Source organism: Strix uralensis, chromosome 3 (assembly GCF_047716275.1).
Source record: "Strix uralensis isolate ZFMK-TIS-50842 chromosome 3, bStrUra1, whole genome shotgun sequence".
Lineage (NCBI taxonomy): Eukaryota > Metazoa > Chordata > Aves > Strigiformes > Strigidae > Strix > Strix uralensis.
Genome location: NC_133974.1, coordinates 103,049,780 through 103,072,950, shown reverse-complemented (window position 1 = coordinate 103,072,950; position 23,171 = coordinate 103,049,780). Strand labels below are relative to the sequence as shown.

General features: G+C 37.7%; 1 protein-coding gene across 1 annotated transcript in view; it reads left to right on the top strand.

Moving 5' to 3' along the window:
* Positions 1-23,171, top strand: part of KCNH1 (potassium voltage-gated channel subfamily H member 1) — a 185,048-nt gene that overhangs the window by 40,157 nt on the left and 121,720 nt on the right. Inside the window, exon 7 of the mRNA XM_074863645.1 lies at positions 12,556-12,985. Coding sequence (XP_074719746.1) covers positions 12,556-12,985 — 430 coding nt within the window. The remainder of the gene's footprint in view (positions 1-12,555; positions 12,986-23,171) is intronic.

Genomic DNA, 23,171 nt, shown 5'->3' with positions numbered 1-23,171 from the left:
CACTAATGGAAACTCTTCACATGAACAATTGGGAAGTATAATATGCTTTTTTTTCAGCTGTTTTGAATACAGTATAACAGGTGGCAAAGAAGCAGGCAGTGACTGATTAAGTCTTAGACCACCAGAAAGTACTGTGTGGGTATCTGGTGATTCATGCAGCATTGTTTGGCAACAGTTGTTTTAGAGGAAAGTGAAGCAATTGAAGATGCAGTTTTGATGCTTGTTTGGTAATTCCATAATTAGACAAAACGATAGGGAGAAATCTGGAAATCTAGACTCCTCCGTAGTTCTTGCTCATTTCTTTGGGAACAGTCAGGCCAGCAAAAGAACTAATGTTCAGACACTTAAAACCATAATACTACCCCTGTTTTAATTGCTTATTCTTCTACTGGATCAGGCTGCCAAGAAAATATGCCTAAACTAAATATGTTAAGGTTCCACCCCTAAATAGTTCAGAGTTGTTGAATTGTTAACAAAATCTTAAAAAGGATTTCAGTAGTCCACTTTCTAATTACATGTAATAAAATCTGTGTCATCAACTAATTATGTGTCTGTATTTATCTGTGACAAACTAAACCTGTAACATACATACACACTTCATCAGTGCTTAGTACTTAATTTTTAGCCTGTAAAACTTAATTTTTATGAGTTTCTTTAAAATATGCCCATGTTATAAAGGACAACCTAGCTATTGAAAGAAAATTATGCCAACTGAAATATCTGGGTAAAAACATGAAATCACATTACTTTCCTAAAAATACACTACACAGGTTTTTATCAAATTTAAGTATTTAAAGTATTTTTTATTAAAGTATTTTTATTAAAAAGTATTTATTTATTATTTAACATTTATTTATTATATTCAAAAGTATTATAAAGTATTTTATTAAAGTATTGTCAGTGACTTGAGGACAAGTAGGAAAACTATTGAATGTAGTGGAAAAAACATGATGTTATCTGATATTCCCTAGAGAGGTTTTCATTTTATATAAAGCTACAGACTGAAGTAAGACATATGAGATCAAACAAAAAAGCCTTGTGAGACCTGTCCTTAAATATTTGTTTGTCATAAAAAGGACCCAGGTTGCAGATTACTCTGCAGGGCTTTCACATATTACTTTGCTGTGGCACTGATAAAGCAATAGAAGGAGTGGCCATATGTCAGTTTCTGACATTTAGACTGAAAGAGTAAAAAAAAAATAAAAATCAAGAGACCAAAAAAAATGAAAGGAAGGAAGCTTTTCTCACCCATTGCAGATAGTAGCAACCTGCTGCTGATTTTGCTTGGAGGAGCGTTTTGTAACTGTAGGCTGGTGGTGTGACCTACAGAACATCCCTGAGGAAAATGTCTATACCAGTGGCTGTGACAGCCCTTGAGCTCAGCACAGGTGCTCTCAGATTCATGGTAGAAATTCTGCAGAGAAATTCTTGGTGTGTGAGTTTGAATTTCTCCAGGTTCTCTGTCTCAGTGTTGCCTTGTAACAATGAGATGCTGATTGGTACTTCAGTTTTCCTATGGCTCTTCAACAGTCTCCTTAATCAGTATAACAGTGTTAGTTTTAGTTATTCTACTATCATGCCCAAGGAAAAAAACATTTTTCTTGATGCTATCCTTTCAAGACTGTTTGTCTCTATTTCCCCTAGTGGGTTCTGACATTTAGCTAGTATAAATCATTGTAGAGTCATTAGAGCAGCATTTCCACTGGTGTAAATTGCTGTACTTCTATTAAGGGCTCATAGAGTGGTTTACAGGACCTGAGGGGCTTTGCCAGCAATGCCAGCAGAATAACGTAGTGCACATCAGGTGGGGATTTAGGACAGTATATGCTGATCACTGTTTCATGAACTGCCTGTAGAGAAAGATAATCTTCTATTAAAGAAGAAGGAAAAAAAAAAAAAAGCCACATTCAAGGAGTCTTGAAAGTAGAAAAGCTTTGCCTTATCTTCTCTGTTGTGTAGAACATTCCCTTGTGGCTCAACTCCGTTTCTTTCAAACTTGCTGGTTTAAATTTTACCTGTCGCTCACCCTGGATTACACACGGTATTACTTCACAGTTGGATTAAGTCAGCTGTGAGGCTGCGCTGCTCAAGTTACAAGTAGCCAAACTGGATTGTTATCTGTGTGTCACTTTGATTTTGCTAAAGGAAATTCCTTTTGAGCCGTGAGTCTGGAGATAGTAGGTGGCCATGACTGCCTCAGGGATCTTTTTTTTTTTTTTTTTTCCCAGTCCTAATGTGAATACTCTTAAAAAAAATGCCAGAGATTAAATGATACCCAGTGTCAACAGTGGTGATAAAATGAGGACTATGAATTGCTGCTTTCCTGTTTTGATGTTTTCCATATATGATTTTAAACAGGAGGAAATAGAATCCTGTCTTTGTTGCAGTCCTACAGTGAATGGGGACTGGGGCAGGTGGATACTCACTGTTTTTTCTGCCTGATGTCATTTTCGGTTAAATGAAACGTCACTGAAGACACTGAGGATGTCATGGAGGAACTAACTTGACAAGTCAATTTGTTTTTAAGAATACTGTAATTCCTGTGATGGAGACAAACTGGTTTGTGAGGGACACAGGACCTGGAGCTGAAGAAGTAAAAAGCTGTGTATATAGTGTGTTGAGGCTCTTTTGGCTCTGGGTAATTTTGGGACTGCCCCACCACTTAGCCCTTGATAGATTAATAGTGAAACTATTTTTGTCATCTTTAAAATGATTCACCAATATAAGATTAATGATAATATATGAAACTAGAGTTGATCAATATTTTTGACAAGCAGATATTCATTTTAAAAGATTCTGATATTGGATTTTTTCTATTTTGAAGTAACTTTTTGTTTTGCAATTTACTTCATTATTCCATTATAAGATATAATGGAAAATATTTTCTTGAAACAAAATTGAGTGTGACTTCTGTGTTTTTCAGGCAATTTCAAAATTCTTTGGGTTTGTTGCAGTTTGGAACATTAGTATATTTTCAATTCACATTTTTTAATATAATTGAAGTTCCAGTTTCCTCTCTGCATGGTTGAGAATATTTTTGTCCACAAAATAATTTGCATTCATTAACTATTAATCAATACAACTATTAATAACTACAATTAATTCAAGAGGCACTTACATATGAATAGCCACATTCTACAGATGGAAGAGGAAATAAAAAACATTAATGTCTTTGTTCAAGGCCATAGAATTAAATACAAGAATGTATGAAGCTTCTGATCTCAAGTGCTGTGCTCAAAGAGACAGTACAGTTTCTCATATTCAGACATGAACGGAATTCAGCAAATGAAGAAATGAATAGCTGTAGAAAAATTTCCATTGTTACCCAAATGAAAGAAGTTATAAATGTTTCTCCTGGCTTTTCTATATGGGAAGCTAATTATACAGTTGAATACGAATTACTTTTTTGACCTGCCATAGAAGGTCAAGAAAAGAAAATATTCCATTGATTGATGAATCAAGTTAATGCTAGGCTTAAACTTTCTACTGTTAAGACAATACGTCATGCTGTAGTGTAGTTTGAGTAAGAATAGAAAATACTGGTCTAAAATTTACATAGCCCTTAAAACATGTGGTATTAATCTCTTTTGAATTTGAATGGTCACAATAACATTTGTCAGTAAGCCTTTACAGTAATTAGTGTTATTCCTCACTTAAGGAAATACCACCTACTTTGGGGGATAATGTTATCTTTTTGTGTTCAGACATCAATCAGTAGATTTAATACAAAACAGGCTTAAAGAAAATTCCACAATTTTTGCCAACAACAGTGCAATTTAAGACTTTGGATTCCAAAGGCAAGTTGAAGCATATTTTTGCAGTGTCAGCTTGAGCAATTTTATACTGTGGTTTTCAGCCATAATACCATAAGATATAATTTATATTGGAAAAAATTTGACTTATTACATGTGACACTGTTGTTGTGAAATCTCATGGTAGGAGTGGAATCCAGTTGTGTCACCACCATATAAATCTCTGAAATAGGGAGTTTGTAGTAGTAATTACTATCTGTATTTGAACGGAACACTATGATCAATTGTTGGCTGATGCCATATTGAGAACCATATATCACTCTATTAGTTGAGGTAGAAGAGAAATAAATGCATAGTAAAAGATCATCGGGAAAGATGTATTCAATATAAATGATCTAGTGTTCGCTTAAGTGGATGAATAAGAGAGAAGATAGCATGTAGGCAAAGAAGATATACAGCTTTGAAAGAACAAAATTTATGATGATGATAAAAGTCCCAGAAAAAACACAATACAGAAGTAATAGAAGTAAATTAAGCTATTTAGTGCGAAGTGAGCATGGTGTAGCTGGAAAGTAAACAGTGAGTTGAGAGAGGAAAAAATGAATGTGTTGCTGGTCAGATTGTTGGCAACTCTGAGGCAGTACTTTTGCAATAGATTAATTTAAACCTTATTAGTGGAGTAATCTCTCATACTAATACAAATTAGCTATCTAGGAATTACTGAAGTAGCTACACTGAAAAGCATGCAACTTCCCTTGTTTTACTATTTACTTGCAATAAGGGACGAGGGAATAAATTATCATATTTACAGTTTTATGGAATAAACAGAAGCCTATAAAGAGATTTTGGGTTAGAGGAATTTTGCAAACTGGAAAATATAATTTTTAAAGTATTTTAAACTGTAAACAGCTGTATAATATAAAATCTGTTTGAAACTGTGTAGTTCACCACGTCTGTTTGGATCTATCCAATTAGGCGATACTGTGTTTTCAATGTGAGTCTATTGATAAATCTGGTAATGAGTGAATATTTTTCTGTGGCTAATTAAAATTAAAGTAGTTATAACCTACTTTCTATGTAATGCCTATAACAAAGCAGCTAAGCATCTCAGAATATGAGCCAGGCATAGAGGAAATGTTGGCAAATTGTGGTTCTTGGATGTAAATGAGAAAAAAAGGTAGATGAGAAAGGATTAGTGAGCCTCCCTGGACTGGGTGACTCCTTATGGGTGCTCCTGGGAAAGAATCAAGCACGTGGGTTACTGTGCCCAGGTGGCACAGTGGGAGGGCTGGAGCACAGGCCTTGGGTTGGTGGGGGTGTGGTGGTGGTGGAGGTTTACTTGGCAACGAAGCTGGTGCAGGGTCTGGAGCACATGTCGTACGAGGAGCGGCTGAGGGAACTGGGGTTGTTTAGTCTGGAGAAGAGGAGGCTGAGGGGAGACCTCCTCGCCCTCTACAACTACCTGAAAGGAGGTTGCAGAGAGCTGGGGATGAGCCTCTCTAACCAAGTAATAAGCGATAGGACAAGAGGCCTCAAGTTGCGCCAGGGAAGGTTTAGACTAGATATTAGGAAGTATTTCTTTACAGAACGGATTGTTAGGTGGTGGAACGGGCTGCCCAGGGAGGTGGTGGAGTTCCCATCCCTGGAGGTGTTTAAGAGTCAGGTCGACATAGCACTTAGGGATATGGTGTAGTTGGGAACTGTCAGGTTAATGGTTGGACTAGATGATCTTCAAGGTCCTTTCCAACCTAGATGATTCTGTGATTCTGTGGTTTTGTGTCCCCCTGTGAGAGACCCCTGAGAAACAGGTAAAGGCCAAGAGAGGTGTGTGCTCTGGACCCTCCAGCAAGGCTAGGGGGTTTTTGGTGTGGCTCCTAGCTGGTGTTGGGAGCTTCAGAAGGAGCTTGGGGTCCTTGACCTGAGGAAGAAGGGAAGTGCAGAAGAAAGGAAAGGTGGTCATGGAGGAGGAGGGCTGCTTGTCTGACTTCTGTAGGTGCCTCTGTACTGCAGCATGGCCCCAAGGGGCTGTGCCAAGCAGGAATTACTCCTTAACAGGCAGAAAGGAATATTTGGGGAAATGCAAATGGAGTAAAGCAGATTCCAGGGGTAGTAAAGCAGACTGCCAGGATATAAACCAGGTAGGCAAAGAAGCGCTTACTGTTCACAGTCTCTTGAGGATTTGATTCAGGGTGTCTTTTTTCTTTGTCTACTTTTTCTCCCCCTCCTATTTTTTTTTAATCAAATATGAGTTTCTCTAACTTCCCTTCTTAAAAACCCAACCTCCATGCTAATAAGGAAGGGGCAGGCTGCCTTTTGCCCCTAAATCCTGTTTTCCTAATTGTGTTGGCATTATATATAGATGCTGCAGAGCTCTTATGCCGTTTAACCCATTTAGGGTTAAATTCTCTCCTCTGCTGTAAGCCTTCTTAAGATGTTTAGTTAATTTAAATTCTGCTTGCTTCCCTGGTCTTCCCCAGGTTCATACACCTTGGTGGCTCAGGGACATCTATGCTGTCTGCTGATGGATAGCCCTTCCCAAGAGAGAATACCAGAGGAGGATGCCTTTCTGTGTCCTTGCCCAACACCTACTCTGTAGGTTCTGCTGTGGCTGTTAAGATGCCAATTAACTCCTCTTCTGCACTACTAATGTTAAAATTAATCTTTTTGCTAGGTCACAGATAAGTAAGGGTGTTACTGGGTTTCAGGGCCACTTCATAGCTTTGAAAAGCGTGACATGATTTATCATACTGTTAAAGAGAGAACAGTAGTCTACATAAGCTATTCAATCTGTATAAGGCTAAAAGAATTAAAATGCTGAATTACATTTTCAGTGATAATATATGGTGAGAACCTTTGTCCAAGAAGGAGAGCTAATTGAATATATTAGATTTTGAATTATTTCAAAAAGCTTCTGTTAGTGATACTTACACTGCATATAAAGGGAAGCATGTTTCAGAGATGGGGATCAGTTACTCTGTTCTTTTTTTATACCCATTCAGCATACTTGAATTGATCTGAGGCAGAAAGTCAGATGAGATGGCAAAGGGTATTTATTTGAGTAGCTAAATGGTTACTTTATAGTCTATTTCATATTAGGGATTGGCTTAGAATTGAAAAGATGGAGTGGTATTAGGTAGTAGTAACACTAAATCTTATTTGGGTGTTTTGCCTCTTCAAGGTAAGTAAAAAGCTTCTGGAACTGATGTTGTCTTTGAATCAGAAGCATTGGAAAGCAGATTGCTGTCAGGTAAATTTTTCATTTGATACTGTGCAAAGTGGAATTTCTTTAGATTACTTATGTGTTATCTTTACCCTTGTTCTTCCTTTCAAAGTAAAAAAGAGTTTTTATTCCTGGATTTGTTGGTCTTCTGAGTGTGCAACTATGTGTGTAAGGCAAGCATGGACATAGTTTTGTAAATGAAAAATCAGCCTTTCCGTGTCTTCTCACACCATGTACTCTTATATGTGAATTATTGCTGTTTGTCCCTTGATTCTAACCAAACTCGCAGATGTCTGTCTAAAATAAGCTTTGTGAGTCTAGAGATCTGATTTCTTCAGTGCTGAAAACCACAGCAGTAACTAGAGGGTTTAGATATTGATTTTGACCTGTGCACATAATGTTATCTCATCTGTTGGTTGCTAAATATGGCAATCTGTAGGAAAGGTCATATTCTCAGACCTAATTAAGAAAATCAGAAGAGGCAAATAACAGAAATGAGAAGTCCTAATAATGACCTGACAGGGCTGCTGTGTTACTGCAGATAGGCAGAGTCAGGCTGCAGCACAGCTGACTTCAGAATCAAATGTCAAGAAAGAAGGCAGTGCTTTCCATGGCTCTTGCCTCACTTAGGGTAGTGATAAATTTGGTTCATTGCCTCCTTTTTTTGGATAAATAATTAATTTATTTTTTTGTTCTGTTTCATTCTCATTCTTTTAATGGTTAGCTTTCAGTCTCCTGCATCTCCCTTTAATTGAGATGAGGCCTGAGCTTTAGCAGTTTCATATGAGAGAAAAGTGCTGGAAAACTTAGAACATATATGTGCCAATACTGATGTTTCTCTTTTGTAAAATAGTAAGTAAGAAGTAAATTATACTTCCTTTGAGCCTAGAAAAAAGTATTAATGCTTGGGTTAAGCGCATTTTCTTTCTGTACACGTGGAAAGTAAATAATGGCCTAAAAAGTGAATACTGTCATGCAGATTGAATCTATTACTAAAGTGCTAGTGCTACTACAGCTGTAGGAGGTGGCATGAAAGTTGCATTTTCGTTCTTTTCTGAAGTTGTTCATCCTACATCTTGTTTGGAAGGGAAAATGAATTATTTCGCACTCTTTTTTTGGCTGTAGCTAATTTTTATTGCTGTTCTTTAAACAATTTGGTTTTTCTAGGTGGAATTTTATTATTTGATGAATTGAGTTAAATTTATTTTTGCATGGCAAATGAACAGCATCAACTGTTTTGTATTTGTACAGCATTTAGCACCGTAGTGTCTACTGTTACTGTTCTTGGGGACTATAATGACACAAGTAACTAATAATTACTCTGCTTACAGCTCTTCTGTTTTCAAAACACTTCACAAACTACTTTATCACAGTGTCTCTCCTCTATCTCTTTTTATGGACGTGGAAGTAATAGCACAAATCTTATGTTGTCTGATGCAAAGCTAGAGGCAAAACATGGGTATCCTGGATCCTGTGTTTGGAAAGAAGATTATTTACATCACTGAGATACCAGTGTGAGACAGAGTGCACTGACAGTAGATCATGACTTGCAGAAAACAAGGAGATACAAAAGCAAATCTGTGTGAATGTGCACAGTATCTAGTGAGTAGGTCTAATTAATGACAAATTATATATGGAAATTTACTTTTGGCAGTATTTAATGGACAAACTTAGGAAGCATTCTCTTTGAATGGGTCCTGCTTTCCTCTAGGACTGAGGCTGGTCTGTTTTTCTGCTGTATTTGAGGTGCAGTTCTACTCTGCAAAGATTGTGTAGGAGGAGAGGAAGGGGGATTGGTTGTATTTATTATTTTAAGGGCTTTTGACATGCAGGTTTGCTCAGTCAGTGAATCGAATACAGAGTTATTTCTTCTGGCTCTCAGTGCTTTGAGCTTGCCTTTTGGTTTAGAGGGGACTTGCTACAGATTCTTTCATTTTTATGCATCAGCCATCACTGGCAATGAAACTAAACCTGCCAATCTATTAAATATTTGTCAATAGCTATGTGTAGATATCAGCAATATAATCTTTATTTAGTGTCATTCAGTTATTTCAAACAATTTGACATACAAGTTTGTGTGAAATTCAGCATTTTCTGCCATATTTGACTAAGTGCTGCATATTTAAGTAAGCGCTGCACACAAATTCTCTATAACAAAACGTAGTAAAAATGTACTGTTTGTCTACCCTGGCCATATAACAGCTTCTGCATACCCTCAGAGAAGGGTTTCTGTTGGATAGAGTACTAATAGTTGGAACTGTGTCTAAGTAAATCAGGCACAGGTAGAACTTTGTGGGATATTACTTAGTCTTGTCCTTTCCCTGACTGACACACAGATGTTCCTTAGGGTGATCCTTTAGAGCAGGGCATGTGGGGGTTCCTGTTTGGGACCCATAGTGCAATTTCTAGCTCTTTATGAACTGAGGTTCATCTACTTCCTTTGGGCAGAAGGAGCTCTGGTGTGTCTTAATCTGCCTCTCAAAGATTATAGGAGTAGCAGAGCAGAGCTAAGAAGGTGGGACATGCATCAAGAGGAGTAAATTGAGTTCAGGCTCTTTTGCGTGACATCGTGGAGCCATCTGTATGATAAAAACATAAAAATAATCTGCGCTGATAAGAGCATTAAAATGGACAGTAATCCAAAAGTACCATTCTATTTTGGAAAGTGGTAATCTAAAAATGTCAATTTTGAATCCAGCAGATCTATTCCTGTGAGCATTAAAATATTACTTGCTGAATTTGGTGACAAAAAATACTGTTTTAAAGTATTGGAGAATGATCTGATTTCTTTCTACTGTATCATCTGTGAAACAGTCTATTAAGTTTCCACTGTTTATATCCATTTAAAATTCTGTCACTTGAAATTTTTGAGAGTTTTATGGATAATTATTTCCCTGGGCATTTCTTCCTCTTGATATTGATCCATTTAGAATAGAAAAATCATTTCCTCTGAGGAAATCAAATAGAAAATAGTCTTAATGCTGAAATAAAAATAAATTATTTTTTTTTAGCTTTTTCTGAACTTTTAGAATCTTATTGGCAATGCAGTCAAGTGAAATATTGTGAATGATTTGAATATTAAATGCATCCTTTCAATGCAAACAAATCAAGTATTTTTTTCCTGTAAATAAGCAAGTTATTTTTGTACAAAACCCCTAATTCTGTATACCTCTGGTCAGAATTTGTTAGAATCACTTCCTCAGAAATAATGCAGTTCTATCACATTTTAAATGTTTTTACAGAATTTTTTTTTGTGAATTTCACAAGGGAAATTAGGATAAGAGTACTCTGAAAGCAAAGTAGTTTGCCTTGAATATTTTAAATCTAATTTCAAGTATTTTATTTTGTATTCCTATTTTTCATATCCAGTTTCTTAAACTCCCCTTCTGTGATTCCCCCCACCCCCCAGGTATTTCTAATCCTTGACTTCTTTTTCAATTAAGACTTAACCAAATTTCAAACTTCTAAGTCCTTCCTGAATCATGATTATTTTTGTCTTTGGTAGGACACTTACTGACAAACAGCATTTTTTTTTTTTTTTTTTTAAATTCCAGTGATGAGTTTTAATTTTAAGAACAAGTTTTGTACCACTACTTTTGAGCAAGAATAAAAATGGTTTTTAGAATGTTGGGATGGAAAAATTTCCTGCCCTTGCTTGAGACTTGTAAGCACTGCGTGATTAAAAAGCTTGCCTTTGAGACTGAACCTAAGAGCAGGCCATTACTGGAGACCTCTCCAAATGTAAAACGCTATTTTTTGCTGTTAAAGTTTGTAAAGAGGAAAAAGGCCAGAAGGCTGTGTTGTAATGTCAGAATGCAGATATTTAGAATGTAGAGACTATATGTTCTTGTCACTCACGGACTTGCATATCCAGTTCCAAAATACAGTTATCATGGTGTAATTTTCACTGTTTTCCCCTTTGCTTTTCCTCTCCATGCTGAGTGTTCAGAAGTACCCGCTTTCCCTCCCCTGTAATGAAGGCCTTATGCCTTCTGTGGCATATACAGTTGGCATCAAGACTTTGCTCCATTGTTTACAAAATAAAGCTGGTTATGGAATGAGTGGGAAATGGAAATTTGTGAAGGAATTTTTGCATCAGTGACTTGAAAAGTTTGGCATAGATAATTATTGGAAGAATAGATCACTTAGTCTCTTCTAGATCTGTGCAAGTATCTCTGATTTAAAGGAAGGCTGCTTTTTTCTGGTTTTGTTCTTCCTGTTTGCTCCCCTCCCCCTGGTCATGTTAGATCCTGTCCAAATACTTAATCGAAATTGATAGTGTGTTCCCAGGTAACAAATTACATCTGTCTCTGAAAATGAGTCAATGTAATCATGACAAATTCATGAAATAAAGGGGAAATACATTGCTGCAGTCCTGGGGAACATGAGTCAATATGCTTTATGTAATTATTTAATAGAACATCTCTTCTAGTGCATTGAACCAGCCTAAGACACTGAAGCAGTTGTATTTATGCAGGAATAAACAAACTTCCAGTAAAAGCTGGTGACCAGAAGTATGCAATTATGCATTTCCAGAAACACTCATTAAACCAGTCTGCTTAAATTTTAATCAGACTTCTACGTATGAAACAGTCTTGATAAAAGGGAGTAGAAAAAAAAAAAAGAAAGGATTTTTATGAAAGGCTATTCAGATCGTCTTGTGCCCCAAATGGCTTTGAATTTTTTAATTTAACTTCTTGTGCATGGAATTGCAAATCTGTCTAGAAGTTAACAATACAAAGTCCTGCATGTTGGCTTAATTCTGTTTTATGGGAGCCATATTAGTATCAGCAGAGAAATACTACGTTGATAACAAAGCTGTCATAAAAAGAATATGATGTGGGGATTAGACAGTGAGATATTTGAAATACGTAAGCTTTGTGTAGTCTATGTAAGAAATGTCAGAGCACTGTTTATCTGTGTGTGAATTCTTATATGAAAGATAAGTCATAGGAAATGCTCTATTACACTGAAAAACTACAAATCACCAGATACTTGCAGTATGTTTTGGCCTTCCTTATTTATCTTCCTGATATGTCTGAGCTAAATACTGCAAACTGTGTTATATCTGAGACATGAGAGGACCTGTGTTGCCCAGGATCAGAAGGAAGTCAGGAATAGCTGTAAGAGATTCATGACTCCAGATGCTGGAGTGAATTCAATAGGTGTCTGGTTATGTTCCTCTCAACATTAGATTTGTATAATTTAATGGTCAGGGACTTCCACATTTATTTTCAGTCAGACTAATGTAGCATCAGGATTCTCAGGGACGATCTACCTGCACAAGTGGACGTGCAATAAATAGCCTGTCATCTGAAGTCTTTACAAATGTAGACCTGTTCAAATAATCTGAAAGGGGAGTTCAGAGAGCAACCCACAGAATGTTAGTGGTTGAAGATAAGAGTGCATTCATCTATCCCTGAAAAGGGTCACTAACCTTTTCATGTTTCACAGTCTCTCTTTTCAGGTGTTATCTGATGACCATCTATTTGTTATGGATCACTTGTGTCTTTGGAAACCGCAGTTATGAATATTGTTGCTTTAATACTAAATTCTAATGGTCATTGTGCTTTATCCTTCTAGGGCATCAGTAGCCTCTTCAGTTCACTTAAAGTGGTCAGGCTACTTCGGCTGGGTCGCGTAGCTCGGAAGTTGGACCACTACATTGAGTACGGAGCAGCAGTCTTGGTTCTGCTGGTGTGTGTGTTTGGTCTTGCAGCACACTGGTTGGCCTGCATTTGGTTCAGCATAGGAGACTATGAAGTTATCGATGAGGATACAAACACGATCCGAACTGAGAGCTGGCTCTATCAGCTGGGGATGTCAATAGGAACACCTTACCGCTTTAACGCATCAGGCTTTGGAAAATGGGAAGGTGGACCAAGCAAAGATTCAGTCTACATCTCGTCATTGTATTTTACGATGACCAGCCTCACCAGTGTTGGTTTTGGGAACATCGCTCCGACTACAGATGGGGAGAAGATCTTTGCTGTTGCTATGATGATGATTGGCTGTAAGTATTAGAGATTCTGTCTCTCTCACACACACAATGCCAAATAGCTGTGTGTCATGAATACTGATATCATAAGAACATCTGGAATCATGTCAAATATTATTATGCAGCTTAAAATATTTTTGGTGGCAATATAGATATTGCACACTTTCTTACTGGTTAGTTTTAAAATCACAAGTGGGAGTATTACTGACTAGCAAAAAATTCAGTCATTTTGGAAGCAATATTTTGTCAATATGCTTTTGGTATTCTCTTGTAAGTAAACCATAAAATGTGTAAAGCCTGGAGTATTAAAAATTAATGCATCACAGTGGGTACAGACAACCTTTGTGCCTCCATTTGGTATGTGGCAAAGTCTTTGTATATCTGAGAGCTGTATATATTGGACAAGTGGGCTGGTGAGTAGGAGGAGGTCAGGAGCATCTCATAAGGGAGAAAGAACAGTGGCACTCTAGAGGCCACAAACTCAGCTGTGGGCTGAGCATACAGTCAGATCCTAAAGCAACCAGGATGATACCAGCCTTGGGCACCTCTGGCTCACATTTCCTTGTCACAAAGGATTCATATTGCCAAGCTGTCCAGCTTTTGGCCATGTTGTCACTTCAATGCAGGATCTGTACTCAAAGTGCCTTGAGAGCTACTTGGAGTTAAGAACCATATGGTGGCCACCATTAAACTAGGTCCTGTTTTTCTTGGTGAGGGTGGAATCTGAACCAAAATAAGGAAAAAAAAATTCTACTTTGTACATGGAAGAGCATATTATATGGAGAAAGAGAGATGCTTCTGTATGTTAATACTAAATCTAGAGGAGAAAAAAAGTCAATCCTTGCTAAGCAGAAAATTAAAACCAAATATATAATGAAACTCAATTAGCAGCACAGTGCTTGTTATGATAGAAACGTGAAGCTTTGATTCTGAAGTGTCATTTTACAGCAACACTGAAATCACATGCTGAAATTACGCGTGCAGTATTAAGCAGGCTGAAGGTTAGTGAGAAGTATAAAGACAAACGTTCTTGATCATGTAGGGATTGGGATATTTTAGCTATAAAAATTGTTAATTTTGTTCTTCTAGCTTTTTCCACTGCTAAGAGTCCCGTCATCCTAATAAAACACCCACGTAGCAGAGGGAAATTTATATAAAACTTGGAGAAAATTATGCGGTTTCCTCATGAGAAGGTGCATTAGACAATGTAGCAGTGTAGTACAAAACAGGCTTCCAAACATATTTCCTAATGAAGGTACCTGTTTAATGGGAAATATCCTGACCTTTGGTTTATTGTTCATTGGGTTATGCTTATGATACTAGCTAGACAAGAATAGCTAGTATTATTCAGTATTATTATTTAGTACTATGAATACTGAATGAACATAACCTTCATAAAATCAAGAATGTATATGGGGATATTTGGGAGTTGTACCTGCTCCAAACTCGTTATATAAAAATCTGGTGGAAATAAACTGAATTTATGTAAGATTAATTTTCATATATATCTGCTCTGAATTCTAAAATGAACTTTAATTTCAGCAGGTTGTGAAAAATGGTGTTCTGGTGATTTTTAAATGTCATGAATGCAATCACATTTGAGGGAAACAATTCTATTTGTATTTGGACTTCTGGAACATTACATGTATAACCCTATAACTGTCTGTGTATCTGAGCACCTTTATCCTGTGAACAACTACTTGCAAACCATTAGGACTGTTCACAATATGTGCTTGCAAGAATGGCAACTAAGTAATCCCATCTTTGATTTTACCAGTCAGGATTTTGCAGGGTCTTGATTGCCTTTAACATGCTGAAGTTTTGATCTGTGTTCATTCATTCCTCAAGATGGGAGGAACAAAACTAATTTGTTTCGTTTGCAGGTATTTAAAGCTTAATTGTTGATTGACATTCTTCCACCATAAAATTTTATGTTAAAATAACACTATTTTGCCTGTAGAATTAAGCTCTCAACCAATGATCTGAGCTTGAACTGGGGCTATTTTATAAGAATTTTTTCTGATCTGTTGGGAACCTGAAAGGTACATAGCAAAGGTATCAGGGATAAATGTGGGGGAGGGAAAAGAAGTTTCCTGGCTAAACTTTTGTACAGCACTGGGAATAATTTGTATTTGCCCCTGGCCAAGTAACATGTTTGTTATGAGCTGAGCTACAAACTTATAACACAGTTGCTGGCTACATGTTCCTGTTACGGTCGTCATTTCGCAGATGTCAGATCACATAGATTTGCACATGGGATGGGTAGGGCCTGTGGATGTCCAAAGCTTCAGAAATAATCACCTTCAAATCAGTTCTACTAATGTGCTACTGTCCACTAATAAAAGGAAAGGGAATATGATTTCTCATTTATATTTTGCCGTTAACACTGTTTATTTTAGCATGTGTTTAGTGATGCTGTCTTTCAGTAGCACAGGGAAAGCCATTTTCTTTCCGTGAAGGATGCAGAAAGTGCCTAATTGTTTGACTACCTAAAACTCCGATTAAAGATAGGTGGGATTTGCTGAGTCCAACCTCAAACTTACCACTCCATTAACTTCTTCCCTGCTAGAGGAGAAATCTTTAAGAACTGTGTGAATTTATCTTGTTTTTTAAGTGGCTAGGTATAGTCTAGGCAAAAATACATACCTGTATATTTAAATAGTCCAGTGAAATAAGTGAAGTCATTTTACAACCTTTTCTGTATGAAATAGAAGCAACACTGTTACCTTTTCTTTGAGGATGTTACCATTTTCGTTTAGTTGAGTAAGACAATATGTTAACAAGATTGGTTTTGAGATTCCAAAACTGTCACTATAGTGTTATTTAAAAAAAAAAAAAAAAAAGAGTATTTGGGGACAAATGTATGACAGCCAGAATTAATATTTCAAAGTGATTCCAGCAAAATTTTACTTTAAATAGGCTGGAAGTTTTTAATAGGAGAGTGTTTTTTTTTTCCCTTGGGCCAGTTAACCTCCTGTGAATAAATAGTAAATCTTCCACTAGCCTGATGGGGACAGATTTAGATGAGCGGAAAGAAAATTATAACATTTTGTTCTCTTTGTGCGTTTTATCCTCTGCTCTTTTTTGAATAGCAATAAGCGCCGTGTCAAAAAACTAGTGGCTTATTAAACTATACTGTGGCCAGCTAAGCTTACAGTCACAATTTTATTATCAAGATCACCGTTGAAATTTTGATCTTTTTATTTGTAAAAGAAACTGAATTTTCTTGAAATGGAGGTGGTGGTCAACACGTGTGAAAATGTCTGCGACCACCCCCTTCCTTGCATAGGCTGTATGTGTAGCTACCCTACAGAAAGTTAGAGTGCAGGTACCACTTCAGTGCACGGTGGGCACTTGCCTCCCACTGGTGGCTGAAAGAGAAACTACAGCAGTGTGGTGCTTGCTCGTTCCTGGATCCAGTTTAGAGTCATAGCACTGCACCCTCCCTCTTATTTTTGATGTCAGTGGTCTTGACTTCAGTTTGCTCCATGAGCTGTGCCACCATGGTTTGATAGGGGCACTCAAGAGCTGCTTCCCTGAAGTGCAGATGTTGGCATCAAGTGGAAGGAAAGGAAGAATTTACTTTTAGAAATGTGAACTCTTCCTACTCAGTGAACTCAAGAATAAATAAATTATAAATTATATATATACAGGCATACATACGTATGTACATAGCGTATGTGTATACACAGAGAGAGTGCACATGTATTAAGATGCTTTAAAAAAGAAAAAAGAGAGCATATGGGGTTTTCTCCATGTTTGATATTCTAGAATTATTTTTAATAGAGTGGATTTGATTGTGTAAAGTTCTTGTATCTCTGGGGAAGGCTGGACATGGTGTGTGCTACCCTGAGGAGCATTGCCAGGTGGTGCAGTTTTGCAAGGCTTTCTGGTCCTAGCAAAGTTAGTTTTTAGTTTTGTTTTGGTTTACTTAATTTAATGGCAGAGTATCTTAAATAGTTTCTGGGGAGGAAGGTCATGAATAGCAGCAATACTTTTTTCTTTGATCTTGGAGTGTTGTGTGAGCCTCTCTGTTTCACGAGAGGAGTTACTGTGTAAACAAGTGATTTTAAGACATGTATTGCTGTCTTCTCCAGAGGCAAACTGACTGAAAGGCTTGTGGTACAGTCAGCACAGGACTATGGTGACATCCAAATAGGATGTTTGTGTCAGAAGGGTTCAGATATATTACAAGTGTTTGAAAGTGTAAACAGTTCGTAACTAGTGTCCTTCCATGTGTGTTGAGTATGCTTATGCACAGAGAGATGGAATTAATACTCTGTAATTATGTTATATCTTCTGTAAGGCAAAATTTGGTTTTCTCTGCTGCCCAGCCACCACTCTGCTCACTGCTTACTCCCTCTGTGAAGCTGATCCTGTGACAGAAATACATTTGTGTTATATTAACTCTTTGTAGACCCATTGACCATTAGTAATAGTACTTTGCTATAATGTCATACAGCTGTTTAAAAAAAGTAGGTAAGACCACTTCCATTTTCTTTTTTTTATTCAACCTTTCGTTATGGTAAATAATAAATCCAGGTAACTTTTAATTAAAAATTTAGAGATGTGTTAGTGAAGCTATCCTGGACTGGTGGGAATTTTGGCTGAGTTGAGTGCAAATGTTTGCCTGATAAAAAGTTTAAGGTATGTGAGCTTGTAGAAGGAAGGCTGGGTATGTCATGTTAGGAGTGTGTACACACTGGGAAGGGATGAATGAGGTGAATAAGCTGCATGTGGGTATTGAGCCTGTGGGGCTGGCTGGGTTGGTTGGTTTTGCACTTGGGGCAAAGTATAAGAAAGCGTGGCTTGGTCTCAGCAGCCCTGGTCTCTGCTTCGGGGCCATCTTCTCAGGGAGGTGTTCTTGTGCTCTCAGATGCAATGACTGCACACGCTGTCCTGCTGACCTTGTCGTGGCTGCAGTTTTCAGGGAGAAAGTGTTTTACTGTTGGCTATTTTGACATGGGGAGGTGCAACCCCTTACTAGATTTGTGAGGGACTGCAGCATACTCATGGTGTATCCCTGGGCTATGTATGGTCCATTGGTCAGCTTCACTGAAAGGGGACATGGGTAGGTGAAAAATGCTCTTGATTCTTGACCTCAATGCACATCTGTTTGGGAAGAACAAATTATTTTAAAATAGAGATGAAGTATCCACTGGCTGCTCTTAAGGATTTCTGTTCTGTGGAAGCTTGATGTCTCTGATCAGATATGCAGTTCATACTACTGTGTAGCTGTTTTTCCTGAACATATGGTAAATTATAGTTTTGTAAAGCAAACTTTCTTCACATCTGTCAATGAACTGACCTGCATGGTTTTACCTCACTTTATTTATTGAGTGTATGTGTATATATAGAGAGAAGTATGAGTGTTACTACTGGAAGTAAAAGCAATTAACTCCTCAGCTTCATTTTAAATGAATCAAAACATATTTGCTTACCCCTTTTCACAGATGGCCAGTAAATTGCTAATTAATAGGGAATATGTCTACAGACAGATCTTTCAGAGAGGCTGATGTTACATAAAAACAGGTTTAAAACCACTGCTGGGTCTGGAAAGATAGATATTTTCCATTTTTAATACTTGGGGGGGGAAAAAAGCTATTTCAATTTTTAGTTTCTTCCCTGTAGAGACATATGCTTCGAAATAACAGTTCTCATCTATTTTGTTCAGTGAAGCTGTCAGGTTGGGTTGCGTATTGTTTATTTTTCCTAAGCAATAGCAGAAACCCGAGGACTTCCATTTGCAGTTTTCACATCTGGGCCCTGTGTCAGCAATCCCCTTGCTGTGCAGGTGGAGTAGGGATGAACAGTTCTAAAAATGCTTTCATTTTCCACTTTTAACATACCATAATACTGATGGATGCTTGCCTATCTGGATTTTGAGCAACTGAGCAAAATCTATAATTTCAGGGGCCTTTTGTTAGTGTTCTCAGTTGCACTGAAAGATCCCAAGCTTTTGGTGCCTGTTCATGCTAAATTCTCCTTGTTAGGTAGAAACTTCCTGGAACCACAGGGCTTGACTCATCCGAAGTATGAAGTTCACTGAGGAAAAGGCACATGTTTGAATGCTAAACTAAATCATAAATTCCCCTGTTAATACTATAATTAGACCAGATAGTGAGAGGGATCATGGAAAAAGAACAATAGTATGAGTTAAAAGGTCAGACTTAAGGACATGCATGCTCACATTCTGTAATAAATTTTCAGCCACTGAGTTCATTAATCAAAGCAGACCAGAGACCAAAACCACTCATCTTCATTGGTCATGTGCAACACAAGCATCATGCAGTCCTACAGCACTTCAGCTGTTGTCTCCGATTAAGGTAGAAACAGATCCCAGGATCGTGGAGTAGCTGTCTCAGCTTTGTTCAGCTTTGTCTGTGAATAGCTTCTTTCTCATTAGACATAAAAACAGGAATGAGGATAACATTAAGCAAATTTGAAAACATAATTAGATAGCTTTATTTACAGCACTCTTGCTGAAAGGAACAGAAATCTACCCTAGTAATGTGAACATCCCTCTGAACTATAAAAAAATCTTGGTGGCTGGTGTCGTGACGCATGGGTCAGTGTTGCTCCTTCACAGCCTCACAGAGGATTGGTGTGCTTTGGTGACGCCCAGCAGGGTAGGAAGTGTGCAGAAGCTCTTGTGAACAAGGATAGCCAGGAACTGATGAAAACTGGACTGTTGTTATCAGAATACCTGAACAAGATACAGATGCATTACAGCGTCATGTTTGATGATGTTCCAGAGGCATGATCTTCCCCTCATAATGCAGTTCATCAGTTGTTAGAGCAAATGGATGCAGCCATGCTGTGTGTGTACTTACCAAATATGCACACACCTAATCGTAAGAGAAGCATGTGTACCCCTAGTACCCCTTTTAGGGGATGGAGGACAGGCACATGCTGAAATTGGTTCTCCTGCAAGTTAGTGGCCTGAAACTGAGGGCCAGCCATGTGCCGAGCACTGTCTGGGTTTGCTGAGGATATTGTTCAGGGGACTGAGCACAAAGGCCTATGAGACTTCAAACAACTTTTTCTGTATTCATGGTTATTGCAAGGGCCTTGTTTTGATTTGGGGACATGCTGGGAAAGGAAAAAGAAACCTTGCCTTGCAAAAGTGGTTTCTTGGATACCTGCTTTTAGTCGCCAACCCAGGCAAAATGACAAAAATTTCTTAGGTGCCACAGACTTCTTGCTAGCCACTGACGTTGTGGTTGGCATGCTTTCCGTTTGGCTGATAGTTTTGCATTGCTTTTCATTCTCATCTGTCTTAGCCACCACCAACACTATTCAAGCTAGTAATTCCTGATTTAAAGGCCTGGATTTATTTTAATTTTTTACAATTTCGTATATTATTGTATTTCTTTTTAATAGATAGGGAGTCTTTGCAGATCTATTCCTTCACCCTTCTCTGCTGTGCTTTAATACTTCTTGTTTGAAGCTAGTCACGATATTTGCAGAGCTGGTGTGTTATTGCTATAATTGTTAAACAACTGTTTGGGATTTCTGAATGTTATTGTGCTTGGACGCTTTCTTCATTAGTATTAACCACCAGAAGTGTCATGGATATGTTTCTCAGCTACACCAAGTTTCAGCAGAGAGGTAGAGCCAGCAGAAAATCCAGATAGAGTTTCTCTGAAGGTTAGAAGGAGGGTTTGGCTATTAGGGCAGGATTTGGTCTGCTTATCTCTAGATGTGAAAATACCTCAATTTTTCTTGTTAAGAGTAAAGAATGAATAATAATAAAAAAAAGTAAACCAAACCAAAGAAGTCTCCAAAAAACAACAACAAAAAAACACCTATGAAAACCAAAACCCCGAAGTCATTGTGATTAAAAAAAAATGGGTAGACAACATTGTTTTAGGTTTTTTGGCTATATAAACAGTCCTTGAGACAGTTGCGTCCTGAGGGTTGCAGTTTTCAGTGAAGCGCGTCGGTATCTCTCATCAGTAAGCGTGGGACTGCGCCAGGTCACGGTGGCATTTTCAGACCCACCGATGAGCCGGAGTGTCTGGCCCGTGCAGTTACATCACTGATATTCAGTACAGAGAGGGCATGCTGGAGAGATGCGGTCAGTGCTGACAGACTTCACAGCATAGCAAGCTCTAAAACCTGAACTGTAGCTCTTAAAAGTTGCCTCCTCTTTGGATAAGGACGTCCAAGGCCTGCAGATTTTTTAAGGATCGCTTCTACTGAAACATAAAACACTGGTGTCAATGCCAGCAAAAGGACAGACTTTAGGTGACATGTATGTAAATAGCAAACTCCTACAAAAATCATTGTCTCCAGGCTAAGATGGACTGAAAGGTTTTTCCAGGATCACAACACCAATGCTAATGCTGTAATAAATCTGTCTGAGCTAACGACCATGGCTATGTGAGGAGTGGCCCATTCATATGGGGTTAGTCATCTCCTCACCACTACACACTTCAAAGTAATATTTATAGAAGAAAGAAAATGGTTTTTGTTATTTCTTACTATGCAAAAGTGAGTAAGCAATATTCTTTTTCTTGTTATTTAAAGTGTATATGACCAGATTAAAATAGATTAAATTATTGCTATTAAATTTCTCGCAAAATGCAACTTGCAAATGGCAAGGGTAAATTGCCCATGTACTTTTGGTTGTGGGGGAAAAAAGAAGATAAAAATTCCAGAGCTATATCACATATATATGCTTGATGAATCGTCTCATGATGTGTCATCTTGCCTTAATGACTTAAAAAATTCCAGGCTGTACTTCGGTCTAGTGGATCTAGGGAACGACCCTACCTCAGAATATACTAGAACTTAATTGCTAGAATAGTCCCAGGAAATTTTACTCCAAATCACTGTCAGTATCATGCAAATCCAATCAGGATAATTTTTTGAAGTGAGATTTTTGTGAAAATTTTTAATTCTCAAGGTTCTTACAATCCATTGTCTCCTGCTGAGCTTAACCTTGCTCTCCAAGACACTGGATGACCTTTGAAAGGACTGTAAATGCAAATGGAGGGAAAAAAGTCCTGTTTGACAGGAGAGAAGATGAAAGCTATAAAGTGATAATGGTTTGGGGTTTTTCAGCATATGGGGAGAGCTCACACTACAGTAATGTTACAGATAATTGGCTTTTTTCTCTTTGTTGCACAGTGTTTCTAAATTTTTTCCCTTGAATTATTTAAAAGTAGTGAGGAGGATAAGGAAAATAAATAGGTATCCCAGCTGTGGTTGTCTCTTTTTTTCACCTGATATCTTTCATATCACATGCTTATTAGTGCAGAATTTGGCTTTCTTTAGGCTATTTCTAACATTTCTTCCTACAAGTAGACTTAAAACACTAAAATGTGCTGACTCTTTCAAACTTTCATCAGCATGTGCAACCAACTTGTTTTGAATTCTGAAGGATCATCATTAACTCAGTGTTTGGGAGGGAAGTGCCTGATGCATCTAGAACATGGACTGAGAGGGCAGAAGAGCGTAAAAGGAAGAAGGAATATTACAGGCAGGTGAACCATGGCATAATATACAAGATGGGTGTTTTGTTCCCTATGAAAAAAAAAAAATCAAGAATCTGCAAGAGACATTGTGTTTTGATATGCAGGACGGCAAACCTGGGAGTTCAGTTTATAATTTTATTCTTAAATTACTGAGGCACACAAGTAATCTATAAGAGCATGGTTCATCTTGTCAAAATTTTATTCTGGTTTCCCACCTGTGGCATTGGCTAAATACCTATAGCACACAAAAAGCATGACAGATTTTTCTTTCTCTTTCCAGTCCTGGGAGGCCTTTCCTTAAGCAGCAACTCTTGCTGAAGGATAGAAGTCCTGGAGAAGGAGTTGGTTTTACATGAGAATAATCTGTATTTCAAAGTCCATTTCTGTCTAAGAAAAATCCAGTTAGATAGGCATGGGAAAAATTAGCAAAATAGCACATCCACTCATATGACACATTGTTCCACTTGTCATCTAATATGTGGAATATGACAGAAGCATCTGAAGCATCTTCTAAGCACCTTTCACTTCTGCATCAGCTTCAAAAATTATATAGTTATTCCAATATCTAATTGCTACTGGAGTCAAACAGGCCTGCTGTAGGTTACAAAATGCTGGAGTAGAAACAGCTTGCCTAGCTGTAATATATAAGTGGTTTATGTGTCAGGATATGTCCCTAACCACTCAGATGAGCTATCTCATGACATCTTGAGAATGAATAA